This window comes from Alligator sinensis, unplaced genomic scaffold, assembly GCF_000455745.1.
Source record: "Alligator sinensis unplaced genomic scaffold, ASM45574v1 scaffold1463_1, whole genome shotgun sequence".
In the NCBI taxonomy this organism is placed as follows: domain Eukaryota; kingdom Metazoa; phylum Chordata; order Crocodylia; family Alligatoridae; genus Alligator; species Alligator sinensis.
Window position 1 is genome coordinate 78,474 of NW_005842628.1, and position 17,699 is coordinate 96,172.

Here is a 17,699-nt window from a genome sequence, read left to right on the forward strand (position 1 = left end):
ACTGTGTTACACATTCAATCACTGATTCACTCGCTCTTTCAGGGGCCCGCCTGATACAGGGAAGCGGCAGTTTGACTCCTGCCCTTGTTAACATTGTTACTAAACACATTTATAGTTGAAAGGTGAGGAGCATAAAATATAAGCTACAAATGCCATGGCACACAAATAGATAAAAATACCAAAATACAAGGGGAGATATAAAATGCACACATACAAATTTTAAAACACAATTCCTTATCTTAAAGTACAAGAAAGAGGAAGGAAGAAAAGGTAGAAGAGGAAAAACATATCCAAGGAGGGGAGAGCAACTGCAGGCAAGAGGAAAAGGGGGCTTTCTGCTACAAAGTGATATTTCCAAAATGAAAATATTTTTTTCCTAGGATAAGGATCTAATTCATCCCCAGTAAAGGAGAAAAGGCATTGGGGCACAAGCAGTGGGGCTGCTCTGATGCACTGTAATTACAGTGCATCGGAGCAGGCTTGATTAATCAAATCTGCTGGAGGTTGGTAATTACTGTGCTCCAGCAGACTCATGTATAAGCATTCCCGAGCTGAAAAATGGCAGTAGGGGCACTTTAAGTAAAACTCATTGAAAAAGCTTAATTAAAGCAACCCTGCCACCATTTTTAAGTGTGGGGATGCTAATACATGAGATGCTCTGGGTGCTTTAATTAGAGCCGCTCTAATTAAATCACCCCTCCCCCACTCCTCGAGCATGTGTATAAATGCCCATTGGGAGTGAGATTCTGTCCATTTATGCATGCTGGCTTCAGTCCTAAGGAACCAATTTGGTGAGGCACATAAAGCATCTTCAACTCCCATTGATTCCAATTAGAATTGAGGGTACTATGCACTGTAGGAGTGGGCCCTATGTCTGGTCCAGTAAGTCTAGACAGTGAAAAGCTATTCATCTTGGCTTGTATATATGTAGTAAAGAGACGAAGGTTGTTTTAAAAAAAAAAAATCATTGACTGTTGGAATAAATAAGCCTGGGAATTTGCAAACAAGAAACGAAACCTTGGAGTTTAGCATCACCAGCAGAAAGAAGGTAGATGTTTTGTTATACGAAAATTCTAAAGCCTAAATACCCTAGTAATCATCAGTTTTGTGTTAGGAACTGAAAGCATTTTTGGAAGACAAATGTCTTATAAAGAACTGCTACTTCTTGCTCTTGGATGAAGTAGAGCAGCCAGAGAAATAAATTGTTCGATACCAATATTAAAGTGTGTCAGTGTCAGGAAACTCAGGGTTAACTACAAGTATTAATCCACAGCAAGCAATAACTATATGAAACATTGCCCCCTAGTGCTTAATTAGCATATATTTTCATTTTCTTTTAAGTGATTATTCAAGGGGAAAAGCAATTCAGATTAAAATAAATCTGCCACTGTACTGTATGGTGCTTCTGATAGTCTGAACAGATCATTAGGACTGTGTGAAGTTTTGGTCTCTGATTCGATTCGGTGGAGATTCAACCTGATTCGGTGGCTGAATCTCCAAATCTGAATCGAATCAAAGGACCCTTTAATCTCTCCAAATCGAATTGGAACCCTCTGAATTGATTTGGAAAGATTTGGCGATTCGGACATAGACACAGCTTTAAATGTTTTCTCTACATACCTCTAGGTAGCAGGGGGCTCATGAATGCTGCGATGCTGGGGTGCATGGAGCATCCCACAGACGTGCATGGAGCATCCCACAGGAGCACGGGGAGGTGGGTCCCCCAGCATGCCCGGCAGCAGACCCAGAAGTGGACCAGAAGCACTTCCGGGCCACTTCTGGGTCCACTGGGGAGCATGCGGTAGCAGGGCTCCTCACACTTCCCTGGCTCAGCAACTGGTGCCTGGGTCCGGGGGGGCACCCAAGGTCTTTCTGTGGCCAATCGCTGAGCCAGAGGGTGCCAAGGGTCCCCCTGTGCGCTACCCGGTGGACTCAGAAGTGGATCAGAAGTATTTCTGGTCCACTTCTGGGTTCGCCACTAAGCACATGGAGGCCCCCCCCCCCCCCCCCACAACCCCGGGGCCCCCCCCCCCCCCCCCACCACACAAGCCACACTGGAACCTTGAGGTATGTAGAAAAAACATTTAAAGATGTCTGTCTGAATCGCTGATTCTCCAAATCAGCATCAAATCTTCAGATTTGGATTTGGTGGAATCTAATCAATGAATTGAATCACTGTCCTGGATTTGGCCCAAATCCAAATCTAATAGTGCCCGCTTTGCACACCCCTACAGATCATCTGCTTAAGTGTTTAAAGCTGAACAGGTCCACAGACACAATCCTGCAGAAATTAAGTGCTAAATTGTATCTAGATTATCAGTTTCCTTTTAGCCTTAGGTCAAATACAAAGACCCATTTAATATTTGTCCAGAGGAGGATTTGTATTGACAACTATCTGGTCATGATACATGGATGCTTAAACAAAAGAGCTCCATCGTATCTGCCGATAGAAAACTGGATTAACTAAATCGGGGTGGCCAACCTACAGCACATGTGTCACAAGTGGCATGGGCAACCTCTGTGTGTGGCATGGGATAGATCTGAGAGGGGACAGGAAGGGCAGCAGACAAGGTAGGAAGGAGAAAGCAGAGCAGCAGATCAGGCAGGGGAAGGGGAATACATGGTCACTTGAGGAGGCTACAGAGCTAATTTGTGGCAAGCCTGCCGAACAAGTTGGCCTGCAATGCATGAAATTTTACTTCATATTCAAAGTTTAATTTTATCTGCTTCTTCTCATTGCAGTGCTTCCTCTCTCATCTCCACTCTGGTTATGTAACTGGATGCCATGTAATGCTCCCATAACAAATATTTTAAATCCAATTTGGGGGATTCCCTGAGTAATGTCGGTTGACTAGCTCCTCTGAGAACTGATATGGATATTAGAGGCTACAACCCATTTCCAGGTATACACCTTAGTCAGCAGATAGAAGAGAGAGCAGGGGAGGGGGATATAGGGTTTGGGGACAATAGGGTATAAAACAGACATCTCATTTGAGGCTGTTCTGATTGATCAGACTCAAAACCAGGAACAAAAGAGTAGCAGCACAGCCCTTTACACAGAGTTGTTAATAGCTCCTCTGGTAATTAACTCGAATGAACCAGGACTACACAGCTTTGTCCTGGAAAAAGTGTTAGCATATTTTATTTTGCGTACTTCACAGCTACTTAGAGCGGGTTTGTAGGTCTGTGTGATTCCAGGATAAAAGACTTCCTTCTGAAAAAAAATTAAAGGTATGTTTTTACTTAAAGAATCATGGAGAGGAGTCAGGGGACATGGCTACACCAGATGTTTATTGCCGAGTTGCCTAATTAGCTCTGCAGTAAACATCTCATGTCTTCATGTGTAGCCCTATTAGGCCACAGGATACTAATTAACTTTGCAGCAGGGTAGTATTTGTAAATACAAGTGATACTCTGCTATGGAGTTTTTTGCTCCACAGCAGCTCATGTGTAGACACTGACATAGCTGGCTGGGGCACAAGGATGTTTCAGTGCGGGGGCTGCATAGCAGCTACACCTGCACTGGAGCACCCTCATGCACCAGCCAGGCCCTCCATAACACATTGAGACGGGTTGGAGTAGCCCCAGGCTGGCAGGCTGACCCACAGGGCCCCCTGCCAGCCAGGGCTGCTTTGATCTGGCTCAGTGTGCTGTGGTCCCAGGCACACATGTAAACGTGGTACCCAGGAGCAATAAACTGTGGTCCAATATGCACCAGAGTTTATTGCTGCATGCGGATAGCATGTGCAGATGCACCTACTGAGAACTAGTGGATTGTATTCATTTTTCCAAAGCTCTTACATGGCTTTTCTTCACACAAAACCCCATTGACTTCACTTATATAGAGACTTTCATCCAAGCACTTATACACATTCATTGATTAAACCTTATAAATAATAAACAAATCAGTTGATTAAACTCTGTTCACTGAGTCACTGAAATTCAGCCACTACTGGGGTGAATATTCTACCTATTTTACAGTTTGAAGACTACATAACTGCTAAGTATCAAGTGATTTCTCTGGTTATCCCCCTACTTCACTTTTGCCTGTTTCAACAACACTCCAACCCTACTCAAGAAGTAATGGAAAGACAGCCAGTCCATGTGATGTATTAGAAGCAGCAGCAAAAGCCAATGGGCATAAGTATGCACATTTACAGAGGAAAACATGAAGCCAAGGGAACAAGAAAACTGACATTTTCACTCTCTGCCAGAGACATTACAAAGAGACAGCAGAACCTCCTGATCACAACGCTCACTTTTACAAAACCAGTTGAAGTGTTTTGTTAATGTAGACTAGTACCCTTTGAGTAAATTGCTATGCTGGCAGATACTGTCTGCTGCCAGGCACTCACATCAGCATCAAATCCTGCAGTGGTAAAAAAAACAAACTACTGGGATAATTAAGGGCTTGACCTGCAAGTAGGAGTTGAGGTCACTTAACATCTTGCAGTAAATTCTCAGCACTGTATAGACTGGGCTTTACAAAATACATACCTCTAGTACACTACTCTCAGGGCTGGGGTGTCAAGCGTTGGGGGAGGGGATAGGATTGTTACCTGATTCAGGGATTTTAAAAGCCCCTGGCTGCTATTCTATGGTGTGGTCTCTCCACCCTTAGGGGAAGGGGGAGGAGTTGGGAATGAAAGTGCAGCCACTCCTTCTGCACTACTCCCAAATCTCTCTTTACAAAACCTTGGATCTGCCCATGGAAGTTGATAAAAGTATGTTGTTCAAGTAAAAAGGGAAGAAAGTAACTAATAATAACTATCATATAAATTCGATGAGCTTATAAAGGAAGAGCACTTTGATTTACTGATACAAATGTTGCTCAAGAAGTTTTTTAAGGCACTTGCAAAAAAGCAGCCCTTGAACTAGCAAAGCCAACAATGGCTTGAAGTTGCATCAAGCTAGGTGTAGACTTAATATCCAGGAAAACGTCTTCACTGTTAGAACAGTGAGGCAGTGGAGAACACTGCCTGGGGAATTTGGAGGTGATCAAGAAGAAGCTGGTTAAGTATTGGTCAGGGATGAACTAAAAGTAGCTATTCCTATGCTATGTTCATAGAAAGCATTATAGGAATTTCCTGGGCTTCTCGGTTTTGCTGGTTGCTGCCTGGGTTGGAAAAGAATATTTTCTCCCCCGTTTGTTTCCGGGTTTGTTTTTTTTGGTTTAGTTTGTTTGCCTCTCTCAGTAGCACTGGGTGCTGGCTGCAACCAAGGCTGGGAAGTTTGACTGGGGAGTACCAATACTTCTGCTGCAACTAAAACTGGGAGATTCCTGGCTAGAGGGTCCTGACACTCTACTCAGGGTCAATTAAAAATATTTTTACCCCACTGTCAGATTGGTATGGACTGTGTCTGTTAGCTTGACCCCTAAGCAACCTCTGATAGTCGCTCTCTCTTCCACTCTTGAAAAAGAGGCTTTTACATTACTTATAGCCTCTGGATCTGTTGGTTCTCAGCTGTGTTACTTCATCCTGGAGCTGGAAGTATGTGCTTGCCTTCAGTGACTGCCAAAAGATTGTTTATCTACTATGTTTTCCTGCTTCCCTTTCATTGTCACCTCTTAAATGAGATCAATACATTTATAAAGGGAAGGTTAATAACCACAGTCAGTAACTTCACTTCACGTATAGTATTCATCAAGTCAATTCATAACATGTATCCACATCTGTCACATTCTAATTCTCATAAAGGCACTGATACAGCAAAGAAATAAGCTTATGCTTAACTTTAAGTTTGGGATTAGTCATGGGCTTAGAGTTCAGGGGTGGGCAAAATGTGGCCCAGGAGCAAGATGTGGCTCGCCAGGCCATACTATCCGGCCCGCGGGGTGCCTAAAAAATTTAGAAAATTAATATTAATCTGCCCTGGGCTGCCTGTCATGTGACCCTCAATGGCTTGCCGAAACTCAGTAAGCGGCCCTCTGCCCAAAATAATTGCCCACCCCTGGCCTAGACTCTGATCCAGCAAAGCACTTTTGTCTATAGAAGTCCTATAATTCTCCTCACATCAACATTTACTACAGGAAGGCTGAACAGATATGCACCTTTATAGACTGACTAAATAAGATACATATAGAGCACAAGCTTTCATGAACTCGCTTCATCAGATGCTGTGAAAGGATATGCAGAAAGCGGAGTACAAGGAAGGAGAAATTAGAATATAAAAACAAGGGAAGGGGGCAGGGGTAGAGAGAGAGAGAGAGAGAGATGTAGGTGAATGGGGCAGTGCTAGGAGAGAAAAGCAAATGAGCGGTAAACACATACGGACAAAGTGGGTCCTAAGATTATTATTGTTATTAGAAATAAGAAAAGAAAAACAGTGTCCCTTTGCAGTTCTCTCACCCAATAAAAATAAGTTGGATACTAGCTGAACAGCAGGATTAGCTTGAGATACAACATTTGGGTCTCAGAATTTTTCCCGTCAGCATCTTATGGTCTTTTCACCTAGACTTTTTGTTTAGTCCATCATATCAAGATACAGGCCAGCCATGGAGTGTAGATCCTGACCCAATCCAAATTGCTAAAAATTGAAGAATAATCAAATACATTTTTCATGATTTGGGCCCATCTCTAAATAATGTATTAATATGGAATAAGATTACAGAAGTAAAAAATGATCTTCAGGCTTTCAAAGGACTCCAGTAGAAAATATCACAGCCCTGGCTAGGCATGCAAAGCACCCACATTACTTCTAGAAGAGAAGCTTTCTAATGTTGACAAAGCTAAAGAGGCAAAGGTTTGATTTCCCTTCTGTTGTAGATCAAGAGTGAAGTCAATTGAGTTATATGCCATGTACAGGACACCTGCAGAAACACTTCTTTTCAATGAACATGAAGGGCATGAGTAGGGCCAGACAGCAGTTCACAGTGTGTCAAATGCATCAACTCTCTCTGCCAGAGTGGCTCCAGAGTCCAATTTCACCCTTGGCAAGTACTCTAGTTTCATGCCATGAAATCAAAGAGTCGCATAGTAACATTCACATTCACTCAGTAGTGATGGGAACAGAGCTTTTAAATTAATATATATTTCCCTGCCTCAAGAGATGTGACCCCTTGCCACACAATTCATCTTCAAAAAGTGAGCAACACATTGGAACTGTGTACTCAGATGCAGGGGTGCTAAGAACTAATTCTTACTACTCACTTATTCAGATCCCCCTTTCAAACACTGGAAGTTGTAACTTTCTTATTGTACCATTTCTGTGTCATTAAACTCAGGTCTATAGGCAACTATCTACTTTGCCCTTCTGGTGAGCACAGGTGGGGCACAGTGCTTCTCAATAGCAGTCTTACAAAGATGCCTGGAACTGAATAAGAACTAATGTAATAATGTGACTATTAGGCTAGGTACCGACATTCAGAAAGGCAAAGACAGACTGGATCTAAGTGTAACCCTTCTGCCAGGCATTGGTCAGCAGCAAAAAGGGCTGGGTTCACATTTCAAAGTACCTTATAAATTATACCAGTGGCTCAAGCCCCCACCCAGAAATCTGGGAACACTATATTTGCTGGGGCATCCCATATAGACAAACCCCCACCCCCCATACAGTGTAAACACAAAACACAAATTTATTACAAAGAACAACAAAAAAAGCCAAAAGAAAACACTAACTATATTTTTAAAATACTATACACTATAAAACAAAGTCTGTAGGTAGCACCCCCTTGGGGTGGCTTTACCCATGCCCAGGGAGTCTGGGACTTGGGGCTCCCCAATGGGTAGTTCTGGGGGCCAGCACCTCTATACCTGCCCTTCAGCAATGGGCTGGAGAGAGGGGCCCACACCGGAAAGTCCTAAGCTGCTTTTTGGGTTCACTGCACTGTGGGCAGCTGCTTGAGAACATGGATCCTTCTGCATTGTAAGGGGCTCCAGGAGACATGGTAGAGTGCCAGCCTCCACTTCTGCATGGTGGCTTTGAGGGGTTAACTGCGACTCTCGTCAGCATAGATTTCATAGACATTCAGACTGGAAGGGATCTCACGAGATCATTGGGTCCAGCGCCCGGCCCAAAGGGCAGGAAGTCAGCTGAGGTCAGATTATCCCAGCAAGATAAGCATCCAAGTGTTTCTTAAAGGTATCCAGAGTAGGTGCTTGCACCACTTCTGGGGGGGAGTCTATTCCAGATTCTGTGGACTCGGACAGTAAAGAATATTTTCCTTATGTCCAGTCTAAGATGGTCTTCCAGCAGTTTGTGACCATTAGACCTCGTCTTCCCTTGGGGTCCCCTGGTGAACAGGCATTCCCCCAGTTCCCGATGCACACCCCTTATATACTTATAGGTGGCTACCAAGTCCCCCCAGAGCCTTCTCTTCTCCAGGCTGAAGAGTCCTATGCCTCTCAGCCTCTCCTCATAAGGCCTGTTCTCTTGACCTCTAATCATGTGCGTGGCTCTTCTTTGGACTCTCTCAAGATTCACCACATCCTTTCTAAAGTGTGGAGCCCAGATTTGGATGCAGTACTCCAGCTTCAGTCTCACCAAGGCCAAATAAAGTGGAAGGATGATTTCTTGGGTCTTGCTTGAGATGCAAACCAGAGTGTTATTTGCTTTGCTGGCTGCAGCATTGCATTGGTGGCTCATGTTCATCTTGTGGTCAGTTATGACCCCCAAGTCTCTTTCAGCCGTGGTGCTAGCGAGTGTAGCACTGCCAAGCCCATAAGTATGACGTGGGTTTTCTCTCCCGAGGTGGAGCACCTTGCATTTCTCTGTGTTGAATGCCATCAGGTTTTGATCTGCCCACCTTGCGAGCCTGTCCAGGTCAGCCTGAATTGCCAGCCTATCCTCTACAGTGATCGCCCTTCCCCATAATTTGGTGTCACCTGTGAACTTAGCCAGTCTGCTTCTGACACCCAAATCTGGATCATTTATGAATATTAAAGAGTACTGGTCTGAGTACTGAGTTCTGGGGGAATGCCACTGGTCACCATCCACCATGTTGACTCCGTTCCATCAACTATCACTATCTGGGTCTGACCACGGAGCCAGTTCCCCAGCCATTGGACTGTAAGGTTGTCAAGGCCACAGTTCCCCAATTTTACCATGAGGACATCATGGGAGACCAAGTCAAAGGCTATTTTGAAATCTAAATATATGGTATATATTTAGATACCGCACCTCAAAATTTCTAGTTCCAATCCCAGCCCTGCAGGGAACCAAACTGTAAAAGGACTCAAAGAAAAGGTTGATCCTTTCTTGGCTTGGGCCTGAACTACAACCACACTGCTTAGTTGGGACATAAACTACAAAAAGTGACAAAAGGAGGCCTAGGCCTATCTCACTGGGCCTGAACTGGGCAGCAGAAAGCCAGCCATGCCTATACTGCACTGAGGCCTGGATAGACAACAAGTAGTGCCAGGTCTCATCCTGGTTCAAACTGTGCCAGGGTTTACCCTGGCCCAAATGTGCCAGCCAAACTTACGGCTGGTGTTCAGCCATACAGCTAGACTGAAATTTAACAGCTGTGAAACATCAAAAAGGACCCAGGCCTATGGCTGCAGCTGGACATCTGTTCTCAGCTACACCACAATGCTGATCTCTAAATACAGGGGCCCAGTAACAGTCAGGACCCCATTCCTGGTCAGTCTGCTCCAGGGATTAATACACCCATGGTATTACCCCACTCAAGAAAAAGAAATGGGAAAGAGGGAGGGAAATCAGAATCTCAAACTCTAAGACAGACTTTCTCTCCCTGTACTTGAGGCTTTCCCATGACATAGCTTTGCTTGCCTCTCTAGTGAGGTGGGGGGGAACCCCACATGGGGAGCAGGTTTCCTGGCTCCCAGTTTAGCTATGTAGCTCTCAGAAGCCCCAGAAGAAAGAGAGATCAGTCTGGGTGGGCAGAACCTTAACTTTTCTGACATCACCACAGGGTCCCAATCAAGAAACAGCATCATTTGAACTCTGTCAAATGTGGTCAGTGCTCCTGGTTCTGGCCGGATTCACTAAACTGGTTTTATGGGTTCTTTTAAGGAATCTTAATATAATAGTCTGGACACAATGAGGGAGAGGGGAGGTGGTCGTCTTCCAGTCCCCTCCCCAACCCCCCCCGGAAACCCTCCCCACAATATACAACAATCAAAAGCACACACTTTATCCCACACAACCCCAAGCGTGTGTAGGTGTTATGTAAGTTACACTGTTTTCTGTAAGAGGCATTTAGATCGGTAGTGAACAGAACATACATTCACCTTTTGTTTGCAGGGAGGAGAGTAAATCTTAGACCAGGTTCCACCATTTTTAAGCCAGTCTGTGTGTGCCAAACTTTTATTCTGTTATGACTGTAGACTGGTTTCTGATCACTTGTACCAGTAAAAGTGTAATGTGTGTACCTAGCCTTAGGGTAGATTAGTATTTGCTCAGTATTAACTTCCTTGAGACTCAGTGTTTGTGGGAATGTTACCATTACAGTGTGTGTTCATAGCTTTGTCCCTATGAGATGTGATGAGCAAGAGATCACAGTGTCCACTAACATAGCATGCATAAGGTGATAACAGGGCAGTGAGAATTGCTGCTATACATTTACTAGCAGCCACTGTTTCAACAAGAGGATAAATGTATTTTGATGATATCTTTTGAGGTACACAATACAGGGTTTTCTTTGGTGGATGCCTAGCATAAGCCCAGTGCTTTTAACACCCAACTTGTCAGAGACTGATATGAATCAGGATACAGTACAATCAGAATCACCCAGCAAGTGAGCTACTGCTACATCATTCTTCAGATCTCAACAACATTTATGGAGCTGAAATTCAGTGTTTGTGAATCTGCCCAGAGTTTCATTTCATCACTGTCAGGTAACAGGTCAAGTCCTTGGGAAGAGGCCATAAGAAGGCTCAGCTCCATACCTGATTGCATAGAGAAAGATTGGTGTTTAGACTGGAAAGCCAGCTGAAGAAGCAACATTACAGCAAAAACCAGAAGCTATTTTTTTCCTCTGTCAACATCCAAGTTCCAATCTGAGAGGAATAAACTTGAAAATATGTTTTACCAGTAATCCAAGCCCCTGTCTGAATGCTGAATTTGTGAAATCATACTACAGACTTCAAAGAATTACAGCTCCATCTGTATCAGGGACATAAGTGGTCTGCTGATGCTATGGCTAACACCACATGAAACACTGTATATAAAGGAGGAGATATGAGACATTGGGGGGGGGGGGGCACATTCTGTTTGTTTCTCCCTTAGATTTCTAACAGTGATCCTCTAGCAGAAATCAGTTTAGGGCAGGGTATCTTAATGGAGATCCTCCTACATATGGCCATGAATGCGCTGTGTGTTGTTACAATTCATAGGATACACGGAACACAATTTCTTTGGGCCTCATCTTAAGAGGTGCAAAGTAAAGCTTTTCCTACTAGAAGGAAAGAGAGCAGGTCCTTATCAATGGCATCTCTCCCTCAAAGAAAACGAAAGACGTTGCAGCATGCAACAACTAAAGTAGTTGGTGCCTTTTTTGTAACTTGAAGGGGTAGAGACATGGAAATTGCCACGGCCTAATCAATTTGGAATTGGAATTGCATCAGCAGCAATTTTTAGTGGCTGGATGTGCCAGGTAATACAATACTTCCAGGAAAAAGAGAAAAAAATCTAGACAGAGCAGAACAAGCCAAAAGCATCTCATCTTTCTTTCCAGTATATCTAGTTTGGCTTGTCACTTTTACTATTTTTAGATTGGGTCCTCCTCTCTTGTCTCCTTTTCAACCTTACTTTGCTTCTAACCACATAACCTATTACAGTATCCTGACAAAGCAGTCTAAGGGATACAAGACAAAGTAGTAAAGACAAAAATAACATGTAGGGCCAAGTCCACCTACACATGCATCAGTATAATCTGTTTAGCTTCAACAAAGAGGAGGCCAAGTTGGAGTGAACATGATCTCTATGCTAAGGGCTGCCTTTTGTTGCCTTCAGTTTTGGCATCTGAATGTCTGGACATATCCTCACTCTGTCTGATCTTATTTATTTATTTAAAAAACAACCCTAATTTCTTCAAAGAGCCTTTTTCATTGTCTACTTCCAAGTCAAAATGATTTAAATACATTAAGAATTCTCTGTAGACAAATAAAATAGATCTATTAAAATATAAAAATCACATAAAATAGTATGAAACTGATTGTGAAAGCAAAACCTGTAAAATAGAATTATTTGGACAGAAAAAGAGAGCCAGGTTTTGATTTTGGCTATTAGGGTATATATCCAATAAAAAATTCCTAACAATGACTGAAATTGCTCTGGGTCTACACCATTACAACAGTTCAAAAACCTACCCAAAAGAACACCAGGTACACTAAGACTTCTTAATTTAAATAATCCGACAATAAATTTACTTGCTGTAAAAAACATATGAAAAAATAGAGATAAAGCCAAAAGAAAAAAAAAAGGACAAAGCAAAATAGTTAAATAATGAAGGTAATTTGTAATAAGTAGGTAGAAGGCTACAGTAAATAATTAAATAAATAAATAAATAATGATCTGGCAGTAGAAAGGAATGCTTTACTACAGAAGCCTATCTAGAGAAAAAGGAAAAGACATTATTTGGTTCCTGTCTAAAAAACGAACAAGTTTCCTAAAATATTTTTGTACAATAACCTGGTAGAAAATTTGGCAAAACTAATGGGAACATTTACAATCCCCCATCTCCCTATAGGCAGGGTTTGCTTCTAATCTGCTTCAAACACAGTCCACACACTACATGTTGTCAAAACTCACCCCTTTTCTGGGGTCTGGCTTATTACACAGAGATTAACAAGTGCAACTAAGTCCGACAGCCCACTCTTCCGGCTGTTCCTAATATTTCCACTGCAGGACTCCTCCCTCCCACATTCTAGCTCTTTGCCACTACAGCCACTCATACTTTCCCTATATCTAGACAGGAATAGGAGCCACCTGCGTTGGTCATTCAGCAGTAACCTCAAAACCTTTTCCCAGGAGGATCAACACCTCCCAGCAAGGTGAGGGCTTTCAGACAAATATTCCCACCTCCATTAAATTCCTATGAAGACTTACTATAACTTCAAAACACCACTGGGGAAGCCTCTTTAGGAGGGAAAGGAAATCTTTCAGTAGATAAAACCTGACACCCAAAAACAACTAAAATGAATGTAAACAGTTTCAATCATATTTAATGAGGAGTCAGAAAAATAAATCAATAAATACTGACAGACATTTGAAGGAAATAAAGTAGGGTACAACTTTAAGGCAACTGAACCAAACTGCCAAGTATAAGAAGTTAAGAGGACAGTTGGGGGATGGGGAGGGGGGAAACCCAGGCGATATAAAATATTAGAGTTCTACTTCTGCAAACAAGTTTTTTAACCTGGCTGCCTGGACAATTTTGATAACACCCTACAACTAGGGTGGCCATCAAGGTTCATCAATAATACAGGCATGGGTGTCTGGTGCCTCCCCTGGCACATACCCTCCTGACACCAGTCAGTGACCACAGGGGAGCAAGAGAGGTCCCCTGGCAGCTGATCCCGCTGACCCGGTGGGGGGGTGGGAAATCTCACTCACCGTAAAACTCACAGAATTCTTGCGGTCACTTCCGGTTTTGCTGGTGGTCCCACTCCCTGGCCGGCACTCACAGGGAGGGCACTGGTGCTCCTGCCTGCCTGCTGGCTAAACAGGGAGTGTGGCCTGACAGGGGGTGCACCAGCACTCTCAGGGGTTGCACGTGTACTCTCTACACATTGCCCCTGAATATAGGACAGTGCCCCCTCTAGCCACCTGAGGCGGGGGGGCGCATGGCAAGCTCCCGCAGGTGTCAGCAGCAGGGGCCTGGCGGCGGTGAGCAGGGAGCTCCTGTAGGCAGCCACAGCGTTGTCTGTGGCAGGTGGAGAGAAGTGCTGCTGAGTGCTGAAAAACAGAGGACATAAAGGCAGCCAGTAGAGAACAAAGGACAGAGGATGAGAAAAGTGGACTGTACTCTATAAAACCAAACAAATGGCCACCCTACCTACAACAGATACCATTAGCAAGCCAGTGAACAAATCAACACTTCTCAAAAGTAACATGAATGCACATAATTTTCAAAAAGTTTGGCTTATTGCTAGCAATACTACAAATCAGCTTTTGACCAGGGGAACTGTGCACTCTTGGATACTAGTTCAGGGAGCTTTTTCTTTCTCATTCCAAAGTATTCACTTCTGGGTGTCAGGCATCAATTCAAAGTTAGAGCACAAGGTTTTTTGGAACAGTTCACAGTGCCATGACCCCACATATGCAATACAGCACGACCGATCTGCAGGGGAACTCTGAAATGAATCACAAGCTGGCAAAGCGGATCTACTCCCTCACGCAGCATTCAACGGAGCACTGCCTTGGAGATCAATCCACTGGGCCCAGACACTTAAGCTTTCCTTGGCCTGAGCAAGCCACAGCTACAAGCTATCAGAGGGGCAAAGAGGCTCTCCTCCCTCATGCACCATTCAACAGAGCGCAGCTTAGATCCCAATCCAGAGTCCAGATGCTCTTAAACTTCCTTAGGCCTGAGCGAGCTGCAGCTCTGTTTCTTTCTGTGGTTTTTCTAAACCAGCGGTTTTCAACCTGTGGTCTGTGGACCCCTGTGGGTCCATTACCCCTGTGGGTCCGTAGACCATGTCTAAAGGGCCTGCAAAAGATGACTATGATCAATCAAAAGTATGTGAACACCCATGCTTACAATTCAAAGCGGTCTGTACCTCCATTCAAATTTTGTAGAGGTCCGCAAAGAAAAAAAAAGGTTGAAAAATCACTGGTCTAAGTATAAAGGGTGCCTGTACACGAGTGCAGAGGCTGCTCCCATGTGCTGTAATTACAGCACATGGGAGCAGACTTGATTAATCAAGTCTACTGGAGGGTGGTAAATACTGCGTTCCAGCAGCCTCCCACGTGTCACGTATCACTATCCCCACGCTTCAAAATGGCAGCTGGGGGGCTTGAACTAAAACTCATCAAACGAGTTTTAGTTCAAGCGCCCTTGCTGCCATTTTGAAGCATGGGGGGACACACACACATGATGCTTCCGGCACTTTAATTAGAGTGGCTCTTCAAGTCGCTCTAATTAAAGCGCTGCCCTCATCCCTGAGCATGTCTATACAGCACCGTTGGAGCTGCTCTAATTAAAGCGCTTCCCCCCCCCTCAGAGTACATGTATTAGTGCCCCAAAAGTTAAAAGGGCGGTAAAGGAAGGGGAACTCGGGAGATGGGTGCTCCGGTTCCGCAGGCAGACCCTCTGCCCACTGCTGCTGCGTGCAAACAGGTCCCCACCCCCAGACGCTCAGTAGCTGGAGCACAGCGAGTGGGGACCACGAGTGAGGCAGGACACTGCGTGGGATGCTCCAGCCCTGCTTCTCTCTGAGTCTAGGGGCAGGCGCTCAATGAGGCAGGTCCCCCTTACCGTCTGCCCCAGAGTCAAACAGGCCGCACACAGCCTGCCCCTGAATTGTACGTGCATCGGCCGCGCGAGCACCAAGGCCGCCCCGCCCCGCGCGCCGGGGGGAGGCGGGGCCAATCTTGCGCCCCGCCCCCGGGCGCTGGAACCGCCCGGAACCATTCTCCTAGGCCCGCCGTTTCCGGGGGAAGGGGCGCGGCGGCGCACTGTAACGCCGGCGCTGGGAAGCGTTGGTGTGGGGCGCGCGGCGTGGAACGCGGCTGCGGCGGAGCCGGGGCTGGGGGGGCGCCGTTACCCTGCGTGTATCCCCCCTCCCCTCTCACGAGACCTCGCGCTCCCCTGCGGCGCGCGCGGGAGGATGAACCTGGAGCACCTGCGGCGGCGCGTGCGGCAATACATCGACCAGGTGCGCGCCGGGGGGGGGACCTGGCCCTGGGCATGTGCTCTGCTGGATGCTGCAGCCTGGGGCGGGGGCGGAAATCCTCCCTTGCTGCTCCCTGTGTCAGGTGGTTTTTAAGCCTCGAGATGAAAATCTGGACCGCTCTCGGGGACAGAGCAGCCAGGGATGGGGACGGGGACCCGGGGGCACCGCTGCTCCAGCTGGGACCTGAGGCTGGAGGGGCTGGCCCCTTTGCTTGGGGTCAGTCCTCCGATTTGCTCCTTTTAGGGATTGTGGGCACAGGACCACCAAGAAAATGTATAACCTGCCCTTAAACAAGTGGGGACTGAGAAAGGAACCATGAATTTCTTGGGGTAAACAAAACCAGGAACAGGGAAGGGAGTGAGGTCACAGGGTCAAAATAAGGGATCCGGAAGGGGACACTGGCCAGCACCCGCTAGCCCGTGAAAGAGTTGAGGGAGCTTGTGGATTAGGGATGGGAATATAATTTAAAAATGTGTCAATTTAAGCTCTTCTAATGATATTGCTTAAATGATTAACTGATAGCACAGCAGCTGGGACGGGGCTGCTGCTAGCAGCTGCTTCCCTTGGGCCTTTGTTGGTGGGAGGGAGGGCAAGGGGGAGATGGAGGTGGTGGGGGGCTCCCCTGGACCTGTGAGGTGGTGGGCAGCAGCAGAAGGCGAGCACTGGGAAGGAGCAGCTAACTGCTTAATGTGGTTCCCAAACTTTGACAGGTTGAGCACCACCAATTTAAAATGATACAACCTTAAGTGCCACCAGCAATTTTTTGTCTTATAGAGTAATTATAATAAATCTGTTAACGTGCATCACTGACAGGTTGTCTGGGGACCACTGGGTGGTAAACGAATGCCACAGATTGGGAACCTCCTAATTGATGAGTCATTAGTCCACCCCCTGTTTTCCTCTTAGGTTATGGGTACTAGTCCCCCCCACTTGTCCCTCCCTCTTCCCTCCTTGCTCCTTCCTGCCTGCCCTGCTGTCTTCCTGTTCTAGAGACACTGTGCTGCTTTCTTTACGTTAACTGGTAATGTATTACTGGTATAAATATACGTATTGTTTAAACATTTAACATTTCACACACCTACTGCGGAAGTGGAGAGTGAAACTCTGCTCGGAGAGGTGAGTGGAGGAGTTACAGGACATCAGCCTCGTTCACCCAGGTTCCTTCCGGCCAGAGGCTTCTTCCTGGGCTTATAGGTGGCCAGCTTGGTAAGAGCCAGGAGGAGGTTGACTAGGAGATTCCAGGGCTTGGTGGGGCCACATACGGGATAGGGAGCGCATAACAGTAAAGGTGCAGGGAGAAGTGCAGCCAGACCTCAACTGTAGGTTCAGGAGGAGGCAGAAGAGAGGCTGCAACCTGGTGCACTTGAGGTAGGCATGTGCCAGTTGGGGACAGCCATGTCACCATGTTTCATAGAAATCAGAGAGAAGCAAGGCTGGAAGGGACCTCCAGAGGCCATCTAGCATGACCCCCTGCCTGAGGCAGAATCATCCCCGTCCAAGCTATCCCACAGAAACTATAATTGAACCTCTTTGTAAGACTACTGTCCATATTTGGGGTTAGCAAGGAATTTTGCCCCATGCCCAGATTAGTACAGATTAGGAGTGTGGGTGGAGTTTGTCTTCCTCTTTAATTGGCATGCAGCTGTCTCCCTGGGATCTCTTGAGCATATGTTAACAGCCAGTTAAAGCAGCTGGATGTTGGTGGTTGTGGTCCCCCTGCTTTGCCTGTGGTTGATATGGGGGTTATATTGTGTGTTGTGTCAGGGTTGACTAGTTTTGCCAAGAGATAAGACAGTGGATTTGGATAGGGATGATCCTGCCTCAGACAGGGGTTAGACTAGATGGCCTCTGGAGGTCCCTTCTGGACCTGCTTCTATATGGGTATTTGTACACACACAT

General features: G+C 45.7%; 1 protein-coding gene and 1 long non-coding RNA gene across 7 annotated transcripts in view; one reads left to right on the plus strand and one right to left on the minus strand.

Moving 5' to 3' along the window:
* Positions 1-2,169: 2,169 nt before the first annotated feature.
* LOC112551853 lies at positions 2,170-15,489 on the minus strand. 2 transcript variants are annotated; one of them, XR_003096169.1, is made up of 3 exons: positions 15,383-15,489; positions 13,519-13,860; positions 2,170-3,214 (listed from the first exon to the last, which is right to left on the minus strand). It is a non-coding gene; the product is annotated as an uncharacterized LOC112551853 (long non-coding RNA). The 2 variants fall into 2 exon arrangements; XR_003096170.1 differs by lacking the exon at positions 2,170-3,214 and adding an exon at positions 10,266-10,850.
* A 74-nt stretch (positions 15,490-15,563) lies between these two features.
* Positions 15,564-17,699, plus strand: part of CDC16 (cell division cycle 16) — a 37,224-nt gene continuing 35,088 nt past the window's right edge. For 4 of the 5 annotated variants that reach the window (XM_006033388.3, XM_025215188.1, XM_006033389.3 and 1 more), the window contains exon 1: positions 15,564-15,782. In XM_006033388.3, coding sequence (XP_006033450.1) covers positions 15,735-15,782 — 48 coding nt within the window. In that variant the 5' untranslated portion in view covers positions 15,564-15,734. Of the gene's footprint in view, positions 17,007-17,699 lie in introns of all 5 variants that reach the window. The other variant, XM_025215187.1, reaches the window with a different exon arrangement.